We start from the raw sequence: 27,657 nt of genomic DNA on the forward strand, positions 1-27,657 counted from the left end.
CCGACGCTTAAGCGCCGGATCTGGCGCTTAGGTGTCAAAACTCTTTTGCACAAATTTTCATTTTTTGCTCCAAATTTGATTCATTTTCACTCCTTTAAGCATTTTTTTTCCATTTTTACTTGTATCTGCAAGAAAAACACAAAAATACCTTCCATTAAAGTGTAATATCTCAAAAATAGGTATAAAAATGTGTCTAAAAATACTATATATTTTAGGTGTATCACCTAGCCCGTCTTCAGAACTATTCAAACTTTAGATTAACTAATGTTCTTTATAGTATCTCTAGTAACGGTAAAGAATATAATTTCTCCTATTTTTCATAGTCTCTCTCAGTACTTGTTTTACTTTTACACATGTTACTACTTTCATTGCATGAGGAAGAGTACTTTTAATATATTAAAAATCCCACTTTTTGATTTTCACTAAGTATTTTAATTTAGAAGTAGAAGTAGTAATGTAGTGATAATTGTAGGAAAAAATCAAAACCAAATTTTTATCGATCTTCCAAGCTAGGGCGTGTTATTCTAAACTTGAATTTCTCTTGAAAGTCGCCGTGATTAACCTCGATCTCTGTGGGATCGATATTCGAGGCTTAATCAGAAAATCCTATATTACTTGATAATATACTTGCATAGAATCCCTAGAAATATAATTGAAGTCTTACTTTGCTTGGGATCAAGTTTTCGGTGTCATTACTGGGGATTAAAATCTTCAAGTAGTGGAGTCAACTTCTTAAATTCTACATATAAGAAAGAATATCGGGACCATCCTCTCAAGCTTGATTTAGCCTTAGATTTAACTTATATGTTAGGCCACCTCCTTTATCTTGAGATCTAGTGATGGGACCACCCCCATGTACCACATCACCACATTCCTTATCTTTTACTTAATAGATTAGACTTATGGGTTAATGTTGAGAAAATGATAGGCTACACCAAGGTTCGCTCCTAACATGCCATATGTTGTCTAATAAAACTCATTCCAATATTCTCCTAAGATAAAAATTAGGTTACCTTTCAATTCAATGATAAAGTAAGAGAAAACTTGAAAAGGCTCCTTTTGTTCATTCTTCAAATGCGGGGACTTCTTGAATAACTTTTGTCACTTCCAACTTCCTTCTATTTTGTGTGATGAGCTGTAAGAAATATTCTTGCATGCTTTTTATAGCCTTCAAATATTAATTTCTTGATTATTCCAAATCTTCTCTTATATTTATCATTTCTCCTCCTCTAGGGAATTTCATCCCATGCGGTATGTAGAAACCATGGCCTACAAGGTATTTCAGATAGGAATTCTAAAGATTAAGCTATAAGTATTGAGATCAAGAACTATCATAAAAGTTTCCATTACTCTAAACTGCTTCTCCTCTTATTTATGCTTCACTAATAAGGAACTGAATTTACATGTCTTCTTCCTCTCTCCCAAAAACCCATACAACAATCTTCGGGTTAACAACTTATGTAAGTTCCACATATTATCCTATACCTCATATAAAAAAACATTAATTATTCTACATTATCAATCAGATGCTTCCAATCTGGTTATTAAAATCTAATTTGGTAACCACTATAACATCTTAGTAAGGTTTTTCATTTACTAGTAAATCTTCGTAACTAAAGATATTTGGGGATTATGATGCTATTAAAGACCTCCAGGCAATTATAAAGTTCACCTCTCTTGACTTATGTCATTTAAGGATAGACTAGCGAGAGCTCAAGTCCATCTTCTTCTAAATAGCTGGCACAATACAAGCAATATGGACAACTTACATCGATATGAGCTTGTTTTAAACTTTTTTTGAGGGCACCTTTCCTTGCCTTCTAGTATTTGCATCGAATGTTATAAATTAGTTCAACTTTTCCTCTTTGATTAGCTCTTCGATCAGGTTTCAAAGGTGTCAAAATTTCTTATCATGCACCATGATCTTTATGGTACACACAATACTTATTTGAGCTGTGAAGGTTGAGACTTGCTCTAATTTGCATCGATTTCTTAAAATAATGTTTATTTTGGATGGACTCGACAACCTCCGTTATTGAAATTCTTAATAGAATTATTGTAGGTAAATGGTTGGGAGGGTTAGATCATCTTACTTGTCTTCTTTCCATTGATATTTCCTTGATTCGACCTCTAGGGCGATTTCTTCTCTTCACAAAAATTCTTCGCAGACCTCTCCAACTAAAGTGACTTTCATGTCCTTTCTGTGTCTCATGATGAAATGTTCCAAACTAGTTTATCTGCTACTATTATTTGGTTTTAAAAAAAATTGATAGGGAGTTTTACTCGTCAGTATACAAGTGATTGTTTCCAGCTCAGATGGTCTATCTAAAGTTTCCAGATGTAGTTGGACAAATGCATATTTTAACAGACCTTCTCTTTTGCCTTGTGCTAGGACAACATGAGTGACCAATGGCTTAACTGCTCAACCTCTTGTAATTATTATTGTAAATAAGTGATGAACCTCCTAAAACTCTCCTAGGTCTCTTGACAAAGTCTCACAAGGCCTGTGAGATCTTCTTTGACTTGTGCACACTAACGAATTGCATATTAAAGAAGTTTTTGAACTCCGTGTAAGATGTGATGGTTCCTATGGGCGAACTGCTAAACCGATGGAGATCTAATTCTTTTAGGATCATAAAAGCAACTTACATTCCAAAGCATCATTAAATCTCAACAGGCATGTCTCCAACTTGAAGATGCCACTTGGTTTGCATGGCCTAACCTTCTTGATTTGATTCTAAAGGGGGAATCTTGGGCTTTTTTGGTATCTAAGCATCTGTAATTTTACTTGACAAGTGTTTTCTAGTGATTCATTTTTTTTTTATTTTCTCCTTCTCTCTTCATCTCCTTTACACTACCTGAAAGTGTTTACTCTTCCTGATTGGGTAATAAGTCATACCGTCTTCCTCCATGGGAGTTAATGGCAAAACCCTCATGGCTCTAACTATTGCCAACTCATCTGTATGAAGTGCAGATTCGAACAATCTAGATGGCATCTAGACCTTAGGCGTAACTCTAGTTACATGCTTCAATACCTCCCAAATCATCACCATCATCTGATCTCTTAACATGTTCATCTACTAGACTATGAACCCTTGTGTGCAATCCATGTTGATCGAAGCTTCCCATGCATATGTTTCGTTTACATGTAAAGCTTCTCATATGATTTGTGACAAGATCCACACTCAATGCACCCTAGATGATGCTAAATCCTGAAATGCTCGTGTCCTTGCACCAACCAGACGGAGCTTGTTTGAGAGAAAGAAGCAAAGAAGTTGATTCTTGTTAGATCAAGAGCACCAAAGCGAGAGAGAGCAAGGGAGTGTGAGTCCTTCCTCTTTTTCTAAGTAGGGCACATCTTACGTATAGACTCCACACCATATTTAGGCTAGAGGGCTGCTACAAAAATAATCATATAAAAGACAAGACTTTGACAACACATGTCATTATGAGATTTTGGATAGTTTGTGCTGTTGCAAAAGCACTATGTTTGTTGATGAGAACTCATTTTTCCTATCAAGCATGTGGAAATTGAGACTCCGTTGAGTTGAGGCTAGGTGACGGAGATTGCCTTTTATGTCCTCGGACCCGTAGACATTTATTTATATGCAAATATTTATTTTAATGGGAGTGTAATATATATTACTTAATTTAGCATACATATTACAATTATTTAAATAAATTTAATAATTTTAAAATTTACCCTAATTACAATTTTTATCAGAAACACTCATCTGAATTTTTAAATTGAAATAAAGCTCTGTTAATGCTTGATGTAGAATTAACAAGTTCAGTTAGATAACATAAGCCTCGTTTATAAACCTTGATCAATTGACATCTATCTCACTTGTTAAACTTGAAAAAGCTCAAAACAAAAAATTATTATTTTTTTCAAGAAACAACTCATTTAAAATTTATTAATCACTACATGAAAAAAATTTAAATATAGCTTAAAAATCAAACTTCGATCAACCTATTAATAAATATATTAGAATTTAGATACCACAATAAAAACTCAATCGATAATTTAGGTGCGGTGGCTATTACAAAACTCTTTTTTTTTTTAGAAAAGCCAGACCGTTGTGAGAAAGTTGTCATTGCACCTAGATAGGTGCGGCGTGAAAATGCTGTTTTCGGCGTTTTGAAAAAGCATAAGCTGCCAAAACACAGTTTACCTAAACAGACCAAGTGTGTTTTCAAAATACCACCGCACCGAATAAGCTGCCCCAAACAGACCTTAAATCAAACTTCGATCAACCTATTAATAAATATATTAGAATTTAGATACCACAATAAAAACTCAGATCTAACGGAAACTAAAAACAAACTTTTTGATAAATGAGAACTTTCGGACACTTCTCACCTCAATTCAAGAAGTGCCGCGCTAAACCTTTGTCATTAAAAAATAAAATACTGCATTTATATGTCACCATTCTCGATAAGCTTTTCTTGACCAGATTCAATGGCAGTGAGTAATGGGATTTCGTCTCTTTCCACTTTATAAGAACCTCTCAATTAAATTACAGGCAATGCGGTTTGTTTGGCTGTTGATGTTATTTACTTTATAGAACTCTCATTTTAAAATTAATACTTGATGTATATTTAATTTTTGAGAAGCTGAAAAAAGGAGAGAAATCCGAACAATTATTTAAAAATTAATAATTAAAACATATTTCAAATTTTAAAAAAAAACCACTCTTTCAATTTTTTTTTTTTTTGAGCTTCAATTACGAGGCTTGAGGAAACGCCATCCCACAAAAAAAGCAACAGAGCAGTCTGATACTTCCAAAATTTAAATACTAATCATATAAAATATTTAATGCTTCCAAAATAACAAGAGAATTGAAGAAGCCTTTTGATGTCCTTATCCCACCTTCAAGCTCGGCAAACTGGAGCACGCTGGTTAAACCGAATCTTTGTGGAGAGGTAGAGAGAGATTTATCAAAAACCCTAGTGTACCCGTAGCCCTAACCATCTTCTACGTGACAACCCGCGAACTACCTACAAGGCAGGCACGCTTGATCTATTTCATCAGTGGAACAGCGGAGAATGAGTTACTGGGAGGCCTAGCAATTCTCCATTTTCCTTGCTATGCCATGCCATCTCCCTCTACTCTCATTCTGGATGTTCGTCAGCAAAACCCTGATTTTAATGTCAAATTTAACTAGGATCCTTAGCAGCAGTCTTCACCATTGTGCAGCTCATCTGTTTTGTTGCCTTGTTACCTTCTTCCGATTACATTCCAGCAAGAAGGTTGTGTTCAACCCAATACAAGCTGTTTAAATTTCATGCTCTTCTTCAATGACCGATTTCTTATAAGCCTTAATCATTCACATTAGGGGAGAAAGAGGGAAGATATTGAGAGAGAGAGAGAGGGAGAGGGAGAGGTTTTTTAGCTAAAATCCTAGCTATCCTTCTTTTTCTTTCCCGCTCTGCCTTCTTCACCACAAGCTATGGCGGATACCTAGTTTTTAATCAAGCAATTGACTTAATGGATGCTTGATTACTCACTTGAATCAAACCCACTTCCAAAAACCTCTGCTTTGAACATGAGGCATGTAAAATCTTTTATTGGTCTCTATATTGTTTTTCAGTTGAGGATCCGCGGGTACATACCAGCGTAGCCCCATCTTTTTCTTCCTTCTTTTTTTAACTACTACTCATTTTTGCTTACAAACCCTTAGCTCCCCACTTGTTTTTTCATGAAGTCGGTTATCTTCCTTCGATTTTCAATCCCTCGACAAAAAATCCATTTTTAAAAAGCTCCCCTTTCAGCGAGGCTCAGAAAATTTTTAGGCGCATTCTTCGTAATTTCCCCTTTGTCAATGAGCTGGACTTTCCTCAATGTTGTGGGGATGCTCAGTTTCGGATTTAGCAGCCAAGTTTGCCTTCTTTCCACCACATCCACCAACCTATGGCATCAGGAATGATGAAGCTTGTGGAGGGAAGCTGTTGGTTACTGGCATTCCCAGGGACCCCTCCATGGATGTGCTAATGGTCGACAACAGAAGAGGGAATAAGATTGTTGCATTCTATTTCAGAAATCCATATGCAAGGCTCACAGTCCTTTACTCCCATGGCAATGCTACTGATCTTGGACAGCTCTATGAACTCTTTGCTCAGCTCAAGGTCAATCTCAGGGTTAATTTGATGGGGTTAGTGGTTTCTATATGGTAGTTTATGGATTTGATTGTTTAGCATACACATGCCATTATGTTTGCCCAATTACCAATTTGGCTGGCTTTTGAAATGACTTTATGCTTGTAAAATTGGCAAAATGGTTTATATTTTCTTTCTGCTTTGTTCTGCAAAGCTGAGTTATCTTTTGCAAAAATCACTTTGGCAACAATCCTGGTTGAAAATAATTAAAATTGTTGGTTATTCATCAGCAATACATGCGGTTTATTTAATCCCATTGGCAAAGGTATTATTATTAATCCTGATAAACTCAACAGATGTTCAATTTGTGAAGGCCAGTTCTTGTTTTAGTTAAAAATTACATATTTTCTTAATTTCTTAATTTTTCTTAATTTCTTAATTTTCAGCGAAATAGACGTGCACCACTAATCTAGATATGCATGAAAGTTTCTCATAGAATGGCAATTTCATTTCTGAAATCAACACTTTTGTGACACATGATATTTTTGATATAAAATTGGAGTAAAAACTAGAAGTTATGTTTAATGAACTTGTTAGGGTTAAATGATAATCAGGAGCACATGGAGCATTTTTTCCATCATTTTCATCAGTATGCAATTTACTTTTCCACAATGCCGCTTATTGTAGTCCATGAGAAATATACAACTGTAATTTAATGCACAAATGTCTTTTATGCTATTTATTTTCTTTCTTTATTTCTAAATCAAGTTTTTCCATGGTTAAGAGCAAGTTGTAATTCCAGAATGCAACAAGCTTCAACCTGGCATGTTTAAAGTAATGGTAATAGTCTTTTATATTATATGGGCAAATGCAAGCTTGTGTTTTTATTTTTTATAACCAACAAAAAAACGGTAACATTAAAATCTATTGATTTTTTCACCGTTACTGAGTTTGTCATATTCATGGCTTCTACATTGTTTTTTGAATCAGAATTGACCTGTCTGACTTTCTATCCTGAAAGCAATTTTGAAGAAATAAAAAAAGCTCTTTCTTTTTTATTGGCATTACACTTGCTGCGTGTTATGCTCATCATCAGCTTCATTAGCCTTCCTAAAATAAATAATCAGGTTTTTTGATCTTACAATTATCGTATTTTGTTAAGCATTTTTTGGCATATTTGTTTATAAATTGTATAGAGTTCCAAATGGCTGTAGTGTTCTGAAATGAATGAAACTTGAGAAGGTTGGGTGAGTTTTTGTCTGCCATTGATTTAAAAAAGATTTATGTAGCTATATAAATATAGAAGTCTTACTTTTAAATTATGTAACAATCATGAATATTTTAAACCTTTCTGTTCTTTTTCACTTTAAATTCTAGTTCCATCACTACTTGAAGATTATGCTTGGATTTTGAGAATCTGACAAAAACAACAACAACAAGCCTTTATCTATATGAATCCTTTTTCTCCATTGTGTTCTATAGATTGTCATGTTTTCATTTAATTCTAATAAATCAAGGTCATTTTTTATTTTTCTCCATTGTATTCTATAGATTGTCATGTTTTCGTTTAATTCTAATAAATCAAGATCATTTTTTATACAGCATGTCCAAGTCTTTTTAGGTCTACATCTGTCTTTCTTAGCATAAGTTAAATCTAAAACATCTACTCTTCGAAATAGGGTCATCAAATGGTCAATGCTTAATGTCCTTTCTTAGCATAAGTTAAATCTAAAACATCTACTTATCGAAATAGGGTCATCAAATGGTCAATGCTTAATGTGACTAATCCATCAGGCGACTCTCTAATCTTGTTTGCCATTGGAGCTAAATCCAACCCTTTCGTGGATATATTCATTTCACATTGTCTCTCAGTGCTACAACACTCATCTACTTGAGCATTCTCATCTCAACAATACTTAACTTAATTTTATGCTTCTCCTTTACATATCAACATTATATGCCATAAGGCATTGCGGATCTCACTATCATCTTATAAAATTTTCCTTTAAGTCTAAGTTGTAATTTTTTATCACACAATAAGCCCAACGCGTTCTTCCACTTCAACCATCCCACTTGAATTCCATTAATAACTATGGGTGTAAACGAGCTGAACATGAGAGAGCTCAGAGTTCGTTCGTGTTAGGCTCATTTGAAACATTTGTGTTCAAAATGAGCTCATGTTCGAAACAGCTCGTGAAAAGCCTCGTTCATGTTCATTTTGATTAAATTCAAATTAACTCGTATTCTACTCGAATTGAACTTCTCAAACGTAAACTTAAATATTTAATTTATTTCACCTCGTATAGCTCCAATTTTATTTATTATTAAATATTTCTCAAAATATGAGAAATCAGAAATAATAATATTTTTATTTTTACATATTTCCCAAGATATTGGAAATCTGAAAATTTTTATTATTAAACATTTCAGCTCATTTCAGCTATACCCTGAGTCAGTCACGCACAGACACACAACCACTCAGCTGCTCTAGTGCCTCATCCAAACCGGAGGTTCATCATTTAAACATCATGAGATTTTTTTTTTTTTTTTGTGAATGTACGATGTGGGATTAAGTTAGTGAGGTGGAGGCGTTGAGTAGAGGGAATATTTTTGGGCATTTACGTACATATCATGCAATTATTTTGTATATTTATATATGAAACAATTTTTTTTTTATGTTTGATGTTCCCCACAGTGGGCGGGGGCCGAACCCAAATTTATTAAGGCATTTGCATATATGCCAATATTCCACATAATTCTTATGTATTTATATATTCAATATAAGAATTTTATTTTTCATTTTAAATACTAAATAAAATTAATTAAAATCTGATAAACTTTAATATTTTTTTAAATATAATATATAAATTTAATATAAAACTAGTACACTAACACTATTTGTTTTTTATTTAATTAATTCAAGCGAAATCGAGTCTAACACGAACGAGCAAGCATTTGTTCTTGTTTGACTTGTTTATAAATCTAGCTAAAAAAATTGTTCGTGTTTGGCTCGTTCTTAACGAACGAATCGAACACGAGCTACTTAGCGAGCTGAACACCAGCTGTTCGCGAATAAAGAAATTTTTTGACAGCCTTACTAATAAAATCTCCATCTAAATCATCATCACTTTAAACTATAGACACAAGATATCTAAAATGTTTATTCCTTTCAATGACTTGATCACCAATTGTTACATATACTATTACTAAAATTACATTCCATGTTTTTAGTTTTAGATCTACTCAAACAAAAATCCTTAAACTCCAAAGTTGACCTCCATGATTCAAAATTTTCCTGAGCCCTCTTTAGTTTTATCCACATGAATGATATAATCAACAAAAAACACACTAAGACACATCATCCTGTAAATATCTAGTAAGAGCATCCATAACTAAAACAAAATGATATCGTGCTTAAAGCCAATCCCTAATGTAATCCAACTCAAATAGGAAAATACTTGGTCAGCCCTCTGTGTTTGAAAACAAGTAACATCTCTAGTTTACTTATCTTTAATGACTTGAATATTAATATTTTTTTCAAGAACTCTCAAAAGTACTTCTCTTGGAACTTTATCATAAGCCTTTTCTTTATCAACAAAAATCATTTGTACTTTCTATACTTTTCCGTCAAATCTCACATTAAACATATAGTTTCCATGGTAGACTTGCCCGACATGAAACCTTATCAACAAAAATCATTTGTAATTTCTATACTTTTCCGTCAAATCTCACATTAAACGTATAGTTTCCATGGTAGACTTGCCCGACATGAAACCAAACTGATTTTGAGAAATTCTTGTATTACGTCGTAACCAATGTTCAATTGCGCTTAATATATGACACATTAACTTAATTCATCTATAATTTGCACACTATTGTGTATCCTTTTCATTCTTAGAAATATGAACCAATAGACTCATTTTAGACTAAGACGTCTTTTTAATTTTTAAGATAATATTAAAAAGTTTAGCAAAATAAGGAATTTTGAAATCTCCTAAATATTTTTACACTTCTATTGGAATATTATCAGGTTCTACTACTTTTCCACATTTCATTTCTTTAATTCTTCCAACTTCTATTTTACTAATTTCAGTGAAATTAAAAAAAAAAAAAAGGTTTGAAAAACTCAAATCAATGACTACAAATTTATAATCAATAAAAGAAGTACTTTGGGTTCCACTTCATTCATTTCATTTTTATTGGTTCCAATCAAAACCTATGAGTTTGAATGCGATGGCTCTTTGTAATGGGTATGAATTTTACTCGAAAGTTTTCCTTAGACAAAAGGAAAGATAAAAGCATGATGCCCGATTGATACTTGTGATGTCCTAAATGCTATGAAGCACCGACAATCATGCAAGTATACTTTTCAATCAAGTTGTATGGGAAATTAGAGTATGCGTATCAATTCCAGGAGTTGCTATTTTAATTTCTATTTAAGTCAAAGTTCTAGCTTACTAATTGTCTGCTTAGCTTGAAAGATTGAAGATTAAGTGAATTTCAAAGTTACTAATCATAAATCTTACCCAAAAAAATGATCTAAGTTAATACTGAGATAATTGTGAGGTTTTCTATCACTTGAATGATTCCTCTCCAAATTGGAACTTGGAAATTTAGGCTTAACCATATGATGAAATTGTGGGTGACAATCAGGAATAGATTCTCTCGTTACTCTCTCCCCGATTTTTAAGAAGGTTTTGAATATAAATAGGTTTAGTTTCCTAGATCAAATGATTTTTCCGAATTCTAAATTTTTTTCAACAATTACATTAACTTAAATGCAATATCCTTATTTTTCCAAGTCAGTGTGAGTTAACATAACTGTTTCACTTGCTTGTTTCCACACAACTCGATCACAATACTTTAACTAATTAATTGGTCACTGAAAATCAATGAAGAGTAGAACTTTAAAACATCACTACAACGTAATTTAATTTTAATCACAATATAAAAGTTAAACACAAGATTCTCCAATACCAATTCAAAGGAGAAAATAAAATCTACTCACTACTCATTCCTTGAAACAACAAAACATACATTCATCAAAGCAATTAAAAGACAAAATTTAGGCTTCCTTCCTCCTCCTAGAGTTTTAGTGGATTTACATGAGCAAATTACAAAAAAATCCCTTACAGTCCCCCTCACAATTGTTTTTCCACACTTAAGCAAGTTTAGAGCCTTTATCCTTCACCACATATCTCCTGAATGGTTCGACATTCACAAATCTAACTCTTCCCTTGCAAAAGGATGTATGTGAACCTTCAAAACTATCAATAAGTGTGACTGGACAACTAGGGTATATTGTAGTGCCTGGGTACTACGAATCTAATGCTCCTTTTCTAAGCCCTCTGTAATTAAAACACTGTCAAATTAGGGCTTCGAGTGCCTAGGCTCTAGATTGGCGCTTGGGCACTACAAGGCCAGCGCCCATTTTTGGGGTCCTTTGTCTTTGGCTGGCTTGAATCCAAGATTTTGGGCGTCTGGGCGTCGTTCCTCTGCCGCCTGGGCGTTTGTCCTATTCTTAGCTCATTTTAATTCATTTGATCTCCCATTAATCTTCTGACCTATATCTTGCAAAATATACCACAAACACTTTTCAAAAGCATAAAATAACATAAAAATAAACTAAAACATAACATGAAAAATCACATTTACACTGCACATCAAAATTCCCCCAAACATAGAACTTACTTGCCCTAAATAATCTCATATCTAAAATTAGACTTAATTGAACTATTTAGTATATAATTTGATGAATTCCTAATTCCTTAATTATATCATATAATCTCTTTTGAAAATACAAATATCATTAAAGAAGTGGATTTTCATTAATTCATAAAAGTTTAGCCTTTCTTCAATTATCTCTTTCTCTAGTATAATGAATCCGGAAGCACTTAATTCAGTTTGTCTTAAATAAATTCTTTAATCAAAGATAAATTTAAGTTAGTTAATTTATACCCAAAATTCATTAATCTTCTCTTGAATATAATGCCTGAGAAAGTTATTAAAAAATCGTTTAAAGATTTATAAAACCATAAAAGAATTAGACACCTATATTTTGATTTTTTTTATATGCTTAACCTCAAATGTCTTCTGACTATAATTATTCTATCTTTTAAGATTTAATTCTTTAAAATTTTCTTTTTATTTTTCTCCTTTTCATTTCTTTTTCACCTAGAATTATTATACCTGGTTAAATATGCATTTATTGATTTTGGATGTCTAATCTCCCCTTAATTATATTTTTTGTTTACTTATAAATGTTTATTAAAAAATATTATAATTCATTTTAAACTTGAAGTTTCAGTTTGAATATTTGAGTTGAGAATTATGGACATTAATATCCTGATTAACTAGTTATATACATACTCACTTTCTCAATTGTTTAATACTTTTATGCTAAATACAAGAGCAATTGGAAAAAAAGATGTCAAATTACTATTAAATTAACTTTAAATCCAATTTTTAATTAAATATTTGCTTTACTTTTTAAGCTATTATATAAATATTTTTAAATTTAAGGTTCTATTATGATTTATTACTACACAGTAATGTCTAAAGTATATGTATATAATTCACAATTAGTCAATTACCTTGTATATTTCCGACCCCTCCTCTCCCATTATTTATTTTCTATCCTACATATGTCATATGAGAAATTTCAATAAAAAAAGAAAAATAACATGTGTAAGCAAAGAATTTACAAGACTGAACTCATATATAATAGTAAATTTTCCATATCACTTGATAAATAACAGGATTAGTACTGAAGTAAAAAAAAATAAAGTTAAACAAGAAACATAACATTTCAACACAATTAATCACAGAAATCTCTACATAGTGTGTGCTATGACTTGAAAATATATATACAAGTACATTACCTTGACTAAATTGTGAATAGAAGTCCAGAAAATTTTATTGGATTGTTTTAGTTGAAGAGTCTAGGAGATTAGAATGTATTTTGTCTAGTGGCCGAATGTAATTACAACGGCTTCATCAACACTTCCACTAAAAATCGTCCTGTGAATTTATGAGCAAAACCAAGGAAGCCGATAGATTTTGTACCCTTACTCGTGCATGCATATTCTAAATTTGCTTCATCATTTTGCGGAGCATATGCTTAAGTTGCATTCTGATGTTAAAGTGGAAAATGAAATGAAAATTATGAAATTAAGTGTATGCTCATATGAAGTCACAAGAATATAATAAAAGTAATTACGTGTTCATATTTTTGTTGAATATGCTTCTCACATTGCTCTTTTAATATACTCCATGCCTAATTCCCACTTCTCTCAAAAATACTTAAGAAAGTTTAAACCGAATGAATGTATGATTGTTTAACCTTTCTACATTAATATTTTTCCGTTTTTTAATGTTAAGGATCTATAATACCATGTAGAGGCACTTTAAGCCTCAAAATGTTCCTACGAGTATCCATGCCAGCAATGCCAATTTTAATTTTGTTTATGCCCTCTTCGCCAGTCCTACTTAAGCAAATTTTGTCAGTTAAGGTTATATCTGGTCCTTTCAGCAAAATGTGTTATTTAGCCAATGGAGAGGTCATTAGCGATGACCCATGTGTATATCATTATGAGCATGAACCCATCATGATTTTTACCTTAAGTTTGACTCCCCATGGAGTGCTTCAAACCGCAGGAGTGTTAATGATGGTCACCTGATTCAAATTTATGTTTGGAATTGAAGAAATGATTAATCAAACAATATATATTTTTATTTAGCATTTGTATTTTGAAAATTTTGTATTTTGTTTTATTATGATTATTTGTTATGCTTTTATATTTTTGAATTGCAATTTCTTAAAGTTACTTGACCATAGAACTCTCTCACCATAAATAGGTGTCCATAGGGCTAGTTTGAAGTATTGAATTATTATTGCATAAAATGAGATTTCCTTTTTTTTTTGTCTCCGAACTGCTAGCTTCTTTTGTTCTCTTTTATTATCTCATGCTCCCCTCTTTTCTCTTTACTTTTCTATGTTAACCAATAGAAGGATAAAATATATATCAAAAGCAGGTTGATGTTATTAATATTTGTGATGTATCAAAGATTTGTTGATTTTACTAAAATTTTTTTGATGGATCTGTGATTAGTATTAGGAGTATTTGTGCTAATAAAGAGTTTGAACTACAGTAGTATTCATCAAGGTTAATTATTTCATATCTTTTTGCTTTCACAATAGATTATATTTAATATCAATACAAAATGAAAGTGTAGATGGTTGGTTATCTTTTAAAGATGGCGCAAATTGGAATATTTGAGAAAAAAGTTGAAAAGTGACAGAGTTAGTAAAATATAGTTTGAGAATATCATGGAATGTTACATGCAAATTTTAGTAAAGTTTAAATATATTAGATTTTTTATATGGATTTTAGTCTTGGGCCATAAAGATGTAGCTGATAACTCGGTGGAGTTCAATAAAAATGAGAATGCTAAGATTGATGTCTGATAAAATATGGATGTCTGATAAAATATGGAAGCATAGGATGAGAAATAGATTGATGTCTGATAAAATATGGAAGCATAGGATGAGAAATAATTATAATTTTATATATGATGAGAATTGTAATTTTTAACTACTGAAGAAAATATAGTGGAAGTTTATTGTAGTGATATGGGCATGTACAACTATGGTAGTAGATATGGCAATAAGTTAGGTTTGTACAACTAATGTGGCGTGGTTGGGAAGAAAATAATCTGATAAATTGGTTAGATTTTATGCAAAATGAAATGTAAAAATAGATCCATCACCTAAAGTATCATTCATAAAGTCAAGGGCTAATAGTTGGCTTAAAGAAAAAAAGGAAAAAAACTTAAAGGGCTAATAGGTTGCTCCATGATGATGATGCTTCAGGTTCTTTATTGTGAACATTTCTCTCTTCATTGGCTTTCGATTCTGTGCACTTGTTCACGAAAGCAAAGATTTTGGATAACTCCACCTTCTGGTATAAGCAATCTACCTTCCTCTATTCTTTGTTGTGGATACGGTTAATCAATTTAATGTGATCCTTTAGCATTTAATATTTTATTATTTCTTATTTAGATTATAATTACAAGTCCAATAAATTTTGATAAGATTAGCATTTAATATTTGCCTCTTTTGCATTAAATGCTGTTTTTTAATGCTAATTTGAAAACAATTAGTTTTGCTTTAACTGTATCAACTGAATAAATTATTCACTTTGCAGATATGACTACTCGGGGTATGGGGCTTCGTCCGGTAAGGTACAACTTTCTCTAGTCTTAACACTAGAAAGCGAGGCCCTTAACTGAAATTACAACTTCTCTTGTTTATCATTTTATGAAACTAACTAATTCCAAATCATTAGCGAAAGGCTCTCACAATGTCTTCAATAAATATATTCATGCTACCATTGGAGCTTGGGTTCAAAATTTTTAAAACATTGTTCATATGCAGTAGTGTTTTTTCTATTTGCAATTAGCTCCGATGTTTTTATAATTTTTTATGCTGAGTGGTTCTATATTTTTGTGCTCGTATAAATTCAATAAATATCCTGTATAGTTCTTATGTTCTTTTCTTGACGCCCAGCCAAGTGAGTACAACACTTATGCAGACATAGAAGCGATCTATGAGTGCCTTCAAACTGAATATGGAGTGAACCAGGAAGATCTAATACTGTATGGCCAATCCCTTGGTAGTGGACCCACATTACACTTGGCAGCGCGTTTGCCAAGACTGAGAGGTGTTGTGCTTCATAGTGCAATATTATCCGGCCTCCGGGTTCTATGTCATGTAAATTTCTCATTCTGCATGGATATTTATAAAGTGAGTTTTGGCTTTGGCAACATTTTTCTTAATTCATATACACATAATTCTCTGTTTAAATTGTTATTTTTTTTATGTGCAGAATGTTAACAAGATTAAGAAGGTGAAATGCCCGGTACTTGTAATCCATGTATGTAGCTGGTTGCAAACTTTTTGTTTTTTCTCTGATTCGGTTTCTTTTTATTTTGCACTGCTTTAGATTATTTAAAATAATATATGAAGAAGAACAAAAAACAAGCCTTTATCCTAATAAATGGGGTTGGCTACATAAGTCCTTTTTCTTCATTGCATCCTATTTAGCGTCATATTTTCATTTAATTATAATAAATTTAGATATTTTTTTATACAAAATGCCCAAGTCTTTTTAGGTCTATCTCTACCTTTCTTAACATAACTCGAATCTAAAACATCTAATGTCCAAAGAGGATCATCAGATGATCGGTGTTTAATGTGACCAAGCCATCTAAGACGACTCTCTCTTGTCTTGTCCGTAACTAGAGCTACATCAACCCTATCACAAATATATTCATTTCACATTTTGTCTCGAAGTGTCATGCCTCTCATCCACCTAAACACTCTCATCTCAACAACACCTAACTTTGTTTTATGCTTCTCTTTTAATGACCAACATTCTGCGCCATAGAGCATTGCAGGTCTCACCACAATCCTATAAAATTTTCTTTTCAATCTCAGCGTTACTTTTCTACCACACAATAAGCCTAATTCATCCACTTCAACCAACCAACTTGAATTCTACTAATAACATCCACATTTATATCACCATCACTTTGAGCTATCTTCCTTTGAATGATTTGATCACCTATAGTTACAACTCTGCCATTAGAGCTACTACGACTAAAATTATATTTCATGTATTTAGTTTTAGATCTAAAACGAAGGCCTTTAGACTCGTATGTCGACCTATATTATTTAAGTTCTTCCTGAACTCTTTGTCTAATCTTATTCACAAGAAGGATATCATCAATGAAAAACATACAGCAAGATACATCCTCCTGTAAATGTCTAGTAAGAGCATCAATAACTAAAGCAAAAAGATATGGGCTTAAAGTCGCTTTCTGATGTAATCCAATTGAAATAGGAAAATACTTGGTCAATCCTTTTGTTCGAACATAAGTAATAGCTCTAGTATGCATATCTTTAATGACTTGAATATAAGTCATATCAACACCTTTCTTCTTTAGATCTCTCTCACTTGGAACCTTATCGTAAGCTTTTTTTCTAAACCAATTAAAATCATATGTAGATCCTCCTTATTCTCCCTGTACTCCTCCATCAAACCTCTCAATAAATGTATAACTTCCATTAGTAGACTTGCCTGACATAAATACAAACTAATTTTGAGAAATCATTATATCTCGTCTTAACCTATGTTCAATTTCCCTCTCCTATAATTTTAAAGTATGACACATTAACTTAATTCTTCTATGATTTGCAAGAGTGTGTGCATCCACTTTATTCTTAAGGATGGGGACCAAAATATTCTTCCTCCACTCAGGCATCATTTTAGTTTCTAAAATAATATTAAAGTGTTTAGTAAATCAAGAAACTCCCAAATCTCCCAAATATTTTCACATATCATTTGGGATGTCATCGGATACTGCTAATTTTCCACCATTGTTTTCTTTAAAGCCTCCTCAACTCCCTTTTTTTTCTGATGCAATTGTGAAAAACATTTTTTAATTGTTAACAATATTAAAATCACTAAAGTCAATCATTTGCTTAAAAACTTTATTAAAATAGCTTATCCACCTATGTTGAACATCTTTCTTTAAATCTTTATTTTTCTTTTCTCTTTATTTGGCTTATATATATATATATATATATATATCAGCATATTTATCAGCATATTTAGTATCTAATCAATTATAAATATCATTAAAAGCTGAATTTTTAGATTCCCTATTGACCATCTTATATTTTTCCCAGCTCTCTGAATTTATACATTTAAACCAATTTTTATAACACAAATTTTTATATTTTATCCTTTCTTGCACATTACTATCAAAATAATATATGAACATTAAAACAAAAAAAACTGGTTTATTTCATCACTCATCAGAGAGTAGCTCATTATGGCCAACTGGCACAGATAGCTGTCCACGGAACTGCCAGTAGCCTCCCCACGTTATGGATGTTCTGCTTTTCTTCTGAATTCTGGCATTTGCCTTTTATTATTTACTAAGTATAAACTTCATATTGCTTTCATGGAATGATTATTGGGTGTGGGTGCACACGGTACTTGTATGGTGGCTTCTTAGATGGTTGACATGGTTTCTAAATTCATTTTAGTTGGCTTCCTTGGAATTCAGGATCCGGAAATGCAATTTCAGTTCCCGTTTAATAGATATGTTTAATACATACAGTATCAATTCCCTTCTTGATTCTTAATGACTGTTTCATATAATATTTTATAGATAGCGACATTAACTATATAACTTTGCAAAGCATTGCATATCAATTACATTTTATTTTTATTGCTACATTTTATTAATAATATATTTTCATGGCACTTAGATGTGGGCATATTGGCTATGACATTGTTCTAGAATTCTCAGAACGTGTCTGAGGATCGGATCTAGCAGTAAGGTGTTGTAGAAAGGCAAGAGGAAGAGAATATATAGACTATGTGCAGTTTGGAGGAAAAAAGGATAATGGTGGCTGCTGTCCAAAGGGTAATGAGAACAAAAATGCAGTCAAATGGTGACTTTGGAGAGCGCAAACAACAGGCATATCCACCACCTTCCGAATAAGCTATAGATACATCCCTTGCTTGAGGAAAATGTTAATACACTCTTTTAGAGTTGAAATTAGATAAACAATCTCTAAGTTGTATAAATCAAAGTAAAAGTCCCCCAATAAAAAATTAACAAAATGTTTAAAATATTCTCAAGCAAAATAATTTTAATTCCCTTTCAAATAATATAAAAATGTGGCTCACAAGGGCTAGCAACAGCTAGTAGGCTGGAAAATCACATTCTAGACTTCCACGGGATGGGACTTTGTCCCAATCTCGATCCCGCGGATGTGGGGATCGCAGGGACCACTATCACACCACTCTTTTTGGATAGAAAAGGCTTCGTCTTCTACTCATGACGTATCTGGAACCTCATAGTATGGCGATAAGTTGGTGACTTTAAACATAGCATAAAAAATACAGTCTTTTGGTAGATCAATAATATTGGCATTATTATTAATCCTCGTGGTGATTCTAAATGGACCATCTGTTCTTTGCTTGAACTTCCCAATAGAATATGCTTTAAACTTTTCATTCAACCTAATTCATACCAAACTTCCTTCTTTGAAGACTAGCTTTCCTAGACTTATTAGCTTTTCTTTTATACATTAGCTTTTCTTTTATACTTTGTGTTTTGCTTGATCATTTTTTTTAATTATCTGCTTATGTAGTGCTGATTCTCTCTTCCTCCAACATCTATATCATTGCGCTCAATAATTTATAGTATTTGTATTAATATTAATGGTGTGAAATGGTTTTTCCTGTATACTACCTCAAAAGGGATGTGACTTATGGGCTGCTAGTAGATCGGTGGCAAGCGAACTTAATTTCAGGAACAATCAAATCTGATTGCTTAATATTCTTGCCCATAAAGTACCGGAGGGGATTCCCCAAACTGCTCATAAAATCTATCCTGAGAACAAACCTAAATCTTTTCAAAATCTTCATCAGTGGCATATGCATCCTGCAAACACTTTGAATCCCATTACCATTGATTCAATTGTGGTGATCAATCAAAATCGACGGCTCAGAACATCAGTCACCTTATTTTGATTCCCATTTTTGTGCTTGAGCACAAAATAAATGAAAATGAAATCTACCCACGAGGCATATCTCCAATTTAGCTTATTCTGGCTATCCAAAAATCTCAAGGGCTCTTGATTTGGGTTGTGGGTGAACTTACTAGCAAATAAATAGTGATTCCAAACTAAAATAGGCCATGAGATGTTCTCCTTGACTTAATACTGCTTTGAGTCTTACATTGAATGTATTAAAGTCCACTTCAAACAGTTGACCTAAATCTGAAAGTGCTGGAATATAAGCTGGAGTAACTTGTTCAAAAAATCAAAGCTAGCCAAAGCCTCATTTCATCATGAAAATATACCTGCCTTGAAGAGCTCTATCAAAGGTGTTGTAATAGAATTTAAATTAATAATGAATCTCCTATTAGAAGGAAGTTGGTCCATTAAACTGACGTATCAGAGTAAATGATTTTTAGTTTGGCTAGATCATAATAAGCTTGATCTTAATTGCGTCCATCTTAATGCCAACTGTTGAAACATTACACCCACAAAAGCATGTCTCTGGGGTTGAAAGTGACACTTCTTTGAATGATTGTACAGTTGCTATGTCTGAAGAAGTCAAAAAACATATTATAGGTGCTGCAATTGCTTCTCTGAATGATTATGCACCGTTATTTCATCAAAGTACACAACCATGATTTTTTTGATAAAGGCTCAGAATATCTGGTTTATCAACCTCATAAAAGTGCTTGGGAGCATTATACAAGCCAAATATCATGACTAACTACTCATAACTTATCGCACTTCTTAAAAGTAGTCTTCAACTTTTCTTCGAGGCTTATTTGAATCTAGTAATATCCACTGTGCAGATCTATCTGTTTTTTTAAAAGATAGTTCCATGCAACTTTGGTGTGAGTTGTATTTGAGTGATGAATTACAATTAATCAATAGTTAATTGGACTCTTCTAAGATGATAGAAGATTTGAGGGGGAATACATATGCCAATTGAATAGTGGAGTTAGATATATTGAGGTAGTGGTGATCTAGTAAGAGGATCTTAGATTTTTTTCTGGATTACAATTTTAACTTCAATCCATAGAAACTTTCTCCACATCAAACAAAATATCATGAAATCAAAATGCAGATTGAAGTGGAAGTTATATAATTAGGATTTGGAGTGTTCTATAATATTTAGAGTTTTCTTTGTATTTTTTCTGAAATTAATTTCAAGACTGGTACAACAGAATTAACCTCTAGATAGAATGAGGTAGTGTATTTACAGGAAGTATAACTTTCTACTTAGAACTCCAAATGACTTGACCTTGTATTCAAATGAAAGCTAGTTGAGCTGGGTTTTAATATCAAAATTTTTGAAAATTTTGGATATGTTATTTTGATTTGGATGGTTCTTTACAGGCAAGTTTATAGAACATAGGTTCTAGAGTAAACACTATTCAAAGCATGTACTAGATGAAAAAAAAGGCTCTTTTCAGTTGAAAAGTTATGAAAATTTTGAATTATGTAGACACAGAGATTAAGAACACCAGAGAATTTTTGAGCAATTTTTATTGGATTTTAAGGAACCCTAATATTAGTTGGACAGAGATTAGTCCAGGGAAACCCTAGAATCTGGCCGATCCTTAGAGTGGGAATTGGATGGGAAAATTTGGGAGATGTTTTATGGAATTTCACAACACAATTTAGAGAGTTCCCTATACTACTGGCGAAAATCACAAAAAATTCTACACAAACGAAAGAAACACATGGCTAATGCTTAACCACTCTCCAAAGTGTATGAAGAAAGATCACCAAATCCTTCCTTGGTTGGCCTGCCACCAAGCGAACCATAAGCAAATGGAATTCATTACAAAATTTCTTCAATGGAACATTCATTTCATTCCATAGAAAGCCAATAGTTTTAATACTTACAACTACCACACTTATTTACGCCCACCATGCAATTGAAGGGACAGAAATGATGAGGAGAGAGGAGGGGTTGTTCCCCATAGGTAATCTCCTATTCAATTTAATTAATTAGCCTTAGTTTATTAATTAAATAAATATTAAGTCCCTTTTGTTATTGTCCTTCCTAAATAACATAAAACATCTTAAAAGATCAAGTTATCACACCCAATTGCTTACAACCAACAAAAAAATATTTGACAATGTTCTGTAGTGCAATAATACATATATCAATCATGCAAGTATACATGTCGATCAAGTAATATTTAGATTTTTGAGTTTGTGTTATCGATTTCATTGAGAACAACTTGAATCTAAAAATAGTTAATTACCAAATTATTAATTTTCAATTTATTTTAAAGGATTTGATTTATAATTTTTTTTTCTAAAAGTTCATAATTTAAAAGTGCCTAATCTAAAGGGGCAAATGTGCTCTAATGTTTTGATTAATTTTTTTGAATTAGTTCATGCAACATTTAATAATTATCCGTGAGATTTTCTTAAAGCAGTTGTCAATCAGGGATAAATTTAGTTCTGATTCTCTTATGAGACATATCAAGCATTAGAATCTCATAGTAAAGTTAAGTTCCCTTAACTCTGCAAAGATTCTAAGATTCCATATGTCCCTAAATTGATTTCAAACACTATTTGACAATATTCATATTCCATAAAATATTTGTGTTTTAATTTAGTTGTGCTATTAGTTTTGTTACGATAGTCCAAGTTTATAATAATTTTTAACAACCGAAATGGCCCGTTTAAACTGTAAATGAGGTTTAGAAAGTTAAAACATCACTTCAACTTCTATATCCTTTAGATCTAACATGGATTCACGTGACTTTTAAGTGACCAACTCAAATAAATTACTTATTTAGTTCCACATGATTAGTGTAAAGATAACATGCATTGTCATTGAAAACAAAATAGAGTCCACAAGAAAAATAATTGTATAGATAAATCACATAATACTATCATTTTCCTATGCACTTTCTTTTCCAAATAAGTCCTTCACTTGCTTTCTTTGCAAATGTTGCTCAATATAAGATCTAACTCCACCCTAGATTAAGAATGCACAAAAAAATGCTAAAGACTCCAAATGCTTGTCAAACATCCTCTTCGTCATCCCAAATAAGCCTTAATATAGGAATCGGGCGAAATCGTCACTGGAACCCCCAAAATTAAGTTAGTGCTGAGCAATAAAGACGTTGTTATGTGTAGGGATGTAAACGAGCCGAACTTGAGCGAGCTCAGGCTTGACTCGTGTTCGGCTCGTTCGAGATAGCTCGTGTTCGAAATCGGCTCGCAAACAATGTGTTCATGTTTTGCTCGATTTAAATATTTGTGTTTGTGTTCGGCTCGTGTTCTTCTCGAAATTGACTCGTTAAACTTAAATTGAGAAAAATAGATGTAAAGTGTGAGATTCGAATCTGGATCAAATATATACTAAAAAAAACACTAACTACATTGCCACATGAGGTGATATGATTTAAACTTAGACATAAATATATATACTATATGTAATATATTGTTATATAAAAAGTTATATAAATTTTTTTTCGAGTCATTTCGAGTCGAACACGAGCGAACAAACTGTTGTTCGTGTTCAGCTCGTTTACATTTTGAGCTTAAAAATTTGTTCGTGTTCGGCTCGTTAGGCTTAACGAATGAGCCGAACACGAGCTGCTTAACGAGTCGAACACGAGCTGTTCGCGAACAACGAGCTTTTTTGACAACCCTAATTATGTGGCACTCGTTGCTACTATAGGGAGAGAAGGCGTTGGATCCGAGCATTGCGTTTCGTGATCTCTGATTCCTAATTTTTTATTTGGGCGCATGCACTGCCTTTCAGGGGGTCGGAGAACCTTGGAGAACTTACTTCGGGTGCTGTAACATCTTGCTTTTAGGTTTTTTAACATTAAAAATACCTCTCAGGGCATTGTGGCACGATTACATCGGCTTTGGGGTGCTATCAAACAAGCGCCACGACGCTATGTATTTGATGCTAGCATGTTGTTAAAAATTGCAGTTGTCCTCTAAAAGGTGTGCTCCGCCTGTATTATGCACACCGACAGAATATATCATAAAAAAATGTAAAATAGGACAGAAATATTATAAAAATATCATATATTCACACTATTTTGCACACTTATCAGACAACATATATAAATTAAAATAAATATAACAATAAACATAAAATGTTGTCTTTGGTATCTTCATAATAGCTTCAAATTTTCCTTTCAGACAATACTGTGTTTCTCTGGACAGTTATGATATGAAGTAAGGGGGCGGAATGTTTGTAGTTGTAGATGAATAATCATGTCACCATGGTAAGGGTGGTCTTTTAGTTTCTGCAAATGAGTTAGCTTAAAAGTATTTGCTAGTTTATACTATTATTGGAATGATCATATGAGCATTTTTACCATAAGGTTTTACTACAAGGTAACTTATATGTAGAAATAGTCATTAAAAACATATGGTGATGATTGGTGGGTTAAAGTTATGACAGTTGTTTTAAAAAATATTTCATGATTTTTTCATGTAGTTAAACATTTGTGTTATTTTTAATTGGCATGCAAAAATTATTACTTTGATATTTGGCTTTCAACTTGATCAGTGAATTCTTAAGTTCCTTTATAAAGTGATGATACTCTTTAAATTGAGACATTATTTCAAAGAAAAATTCTATTAAAACTATGATGGAAATATGTTTTTGCCAAAAATGCAAATATACAACCTAATAATAATATGTATACAAATGAGTTTCTTAATATCCAAATACATTCTCTGAGCTTCTAAGTATTGTAGTCTCAACTAGTTGCAACCTTCTTAGATGTCCAACTTGTTCCTCTGATATCAAAATTTGTGTGAGGTGTATATGTTTGATCAATTATGTTCAATGAACAACGAAATGGGCTTCTAAGGTGGTAGAAGTGTGTAGGGGAAATACTGAGCCCAATTGAATAGTGGAAGATATATTGAGGTATTGGTAGCCTAGAAAGAGGATCTTGAATTTTTGTTGAGAACATGATCTTTAACTTCAACCCTTGGGAACTTTATCCATAGTAAACAAAATATCATGATATTAAAGATGGATCGAAATGGAGGATGTCTAATTAGGATTAGGAGAGAGTTATAAATTTTGGAGTTTTCTATGTATCTTTTCTGAAATTGATTTTAAGACAGGAACAATATAATCAGCTTCGGGATAAAATATAATAGGCTTACAAAAGTTACAACTTTCTACTAAGAACGAACTCTAAATGATTTGATCTTGTATTCAAATGAAAGCTACTAGAGCTTATTTTTAATCGAAAATTTTTCAAAAAAGCTTAGTAATGTATTTCCTTATTGATAGGCCATTTTGCTGCAAATCGTGAAGTCTCAAAAATATATTAATTTGATGAAAAAAATTAGAGTGACTTGTCTTAGATGATTTGGTGATATTAAACGTCGACCATCTTGTGATCCGATTTGAAGAGTAGATGTTTTAGATTCAACTTATGTTAAGAATGACAGAGGTAGACCTAGGATGACTTGGGCATATTGTATATAAAGTAATCTTAATTTATTAGAATTAACTGAAAATATGACACTTAATAGGATGCAATGGAGAAAAAGGATTCATGTAGCCGACCCCACTTAGTGGGATAAAGTTTTTGTTGTTGTTGTTGTTAGTGTGCTAGGAGGTAACTCGCATTACATTTTTTTTTAAACTTGGATCGGGTCATGATTTTACCTTTTGCCTCACGCTGGCGCAAGCGCTTCAAGTTTTTTCACTAGAGGAAATCACTATTCTTTAATTTAATGGTTGCTAGCTTTACCCTTCCATTCGGTGGAATGTCCTTGTACGCAGAATACCAATTCCACTATCTAAAGTCCACAATGAACTCATCCGAATCTATACTATTGTTAAAATTAGGCAAATCAATCAAACTTCACTCCAAAATCACTCTCTCCTTTTATATTAAACACTGAAATAACCAGCATTAGTTCTTTATTCCTTGAGGCTTCTTGATGAAAGGGTTCCTTTTCATCATCTCTTTTATCTGTGTGGTTACCGCTGTTGTTATGAGTGATTTTTGTGTTTACTTTTCAAAATAAACATGTCTCTGTTGCAGTTGGAGAATTCCTCATCCGGTTGATTATTATTGTTGTTATGGGCGACTTTCCCATATTGCCTTCTTTCAAATCTGTACGTCTTTGCTACAATTGGAAGATTTTTCAATGCATATCTTCCATATCAAGCTCCTGAACACTTCATTGAGGGTTTCCCATTGACAACATGGTGACTTGCTCCTTGGTATGATTGTATATCTAAGGTTGGGCGGCTTAGGATTAGAATTGGGAATTGAAGTTAGCGTTTAGCTCTGATATGAATTAAAGCCATTCTAGGATCCCTTCTAAGTTGTTAAAAGGATCATATATAGTGGTGAGATGTTATAGAAAGGCAAGACAAAGAGAATATACAAAGTTTCTGTTGTTTGGAGGACAAAAGGATAATGACGGCTGTTGGATGGGGGGAAAGACGGCAGAAAACACAGCGAAGCAGTGATATTGGCAAGCACGAACAACAAGGGATTTGCCACCTTGTAAATACACACCACTTGCATGAAGAAAATGATATAACACTTCTTCAAAGTTGAAACGAGAGAAACAATATATAAATTACACAAATTAAATTTTCCCAAACAGAATAATCCTATTTTTATACAATATAATATAAAATTTGGGCTCACAAAGGCTTGCAGCAGCCAGTAGCCGGGAGATTCTCCTACTATATCTCCAATGAAGGGATTTCATCCCAATCCTGATCTCGATCTCGTGTACACAGGGATCGTGGGGACAGACCTGCATCAGGCTGGCATCTAGATGTCATCAAAATATAACTTTAAAATGTCATTTATATTGTTTGGATAGAAACGCTATTTTATATAACATATGTAACCAAACATAACTCCTTCAAATACTCCACTAATTTGCCTAACTACTAGTGCAACAGTGTCGTGCAAAGCTAGAACTTGCTTGATCTTTGTCTTCTTATTTGCTTAATCATAATTCTGAACTGTCTGCTCATGTCCAGGGAACTGATGATGAAGTTGTGAACTGGCATCATGGAAATAAGCTGTGGCAGTTGGCTCGAGAGCCTTACGATCCCTTGTGGATCAAAGGTGGTACACACTGCAATCTCGAGCTCTACCCTGACTACATTGTCCACCTCTCCCAGTTCATCAAGGAGATGGAAAATGTTACCACAGTGCAAAGGCTTAAGAAGCTGCGCCGTTCTATTCGAAGGCCTGGAGCTGATATCAAAAGTACTACTACTTTCACAGCAAATTGTTGCTGCAGTATTAGAATCCAGAAGCCAAACTGCTCAAACTGCTGCTGCAGTTGGAATGGATTCATTTCTTTGGGTTGCTGGAAAGGATCATCATATTTCTGCAACTGTTGTGGGCTAAATAGCTAGTTGTGATGATGACAGGTTTTTCTATCTGTTCAGGAACTAATGGCCCCTTCAACCTCTTTATAATGCTGTAAGGAGGCGGAAACAATGATCTCAGTTACACCACAGATGAAGATGGGTTTGATATAATGCGTGTTATTTGTGGCATTTTATTTTCTTTATTTCAGATGATTCTTCTTTGAATGCTTTCTCAAAATTTTAGCAGATTGTGCCATCATGCAGTGTCGTCCGGTTGAATGCTAATGCCCGTAATATGTTAGTAACGCAATTTGATTAAAGAAGCAAAAACATTTTGCTTCGCCCATGCATATTTAAACGAAGGCCTGAGAATCGATAGCAATAAAAATAATTTATAGGGGTATTTAGAAACATGCCACGCAATTTTTAAGTATTTATATATCTAGCACCTAAGCATTCATATTTACATGAATGCAACTCAAATCTTTAATATCACACAAAAAAATATCGCAATCACCATCTTTTTAAAATTTTTGCATGCGTAGTTTTATAAAATCAATTTGTTATAAGATTAAATATCAAACTTTGGGTGTAA

The 27,657-nt window shown here is 32.8% G+C and overlaps 1 protein-coding gene across 2 annotated transcripts; it reads left to right on the forward strand.

Annotated features, from left to right (window-relative positions):
- The first annotated feature begins 4,826 nt into the window (after window positions 1-4,826).
- On the forward strand, window positions 4,827-27,349 carry LOC110036092 (protein ABHD17B-like). 2 transcript variants are annotated; one of them, XM_020740450.1, is made up of 5 exons: window positions 4,827-6,155; window positions 15,306-15,342; window positions 15,668-15,904; window positions 15,987-16,034; window positions 26,724-27,349. In XM_020740450.1, the coding sequence occupies exons 1-5, from the start codon at window positions 5,845-5,847 to the stop codon at window positions 27,105-27,107; spliced, it is 1,017 nt and encodes a 338-aa protein (XP_020596109.1). In that variant the 5' UTR covers window positions 4,827-5,844; the 3' UTR covers window positions 27,108-27,349. The 2 variants fall into 2 exon arrangements, with proteins under 2 accessions (XP_020596109.1, XP_020596110.1); XM_020740451.1 differs by having other exon boundaries at window positions 15,668-15,871.
- Window positions 27,350-27,657: the final 308 nt, after the last annotated feature.

Source organism: Phalaenopsis equestris, unplaced genomic scaffold, assembly GCF_001263595.1.
Source record: "Phalaenopsis equestris unplaced genomic scaffold, ASM126359v1 Scaffold202437, whole genome shotgun sequence".
NCBI classification, from domain to species: Eukaryota; Viridiplantae; Streptophyta; class Magnoliopsida; order Asparagales; family Orchidaceae; genus Phalaenopsis; species Phalaenopsis equestris.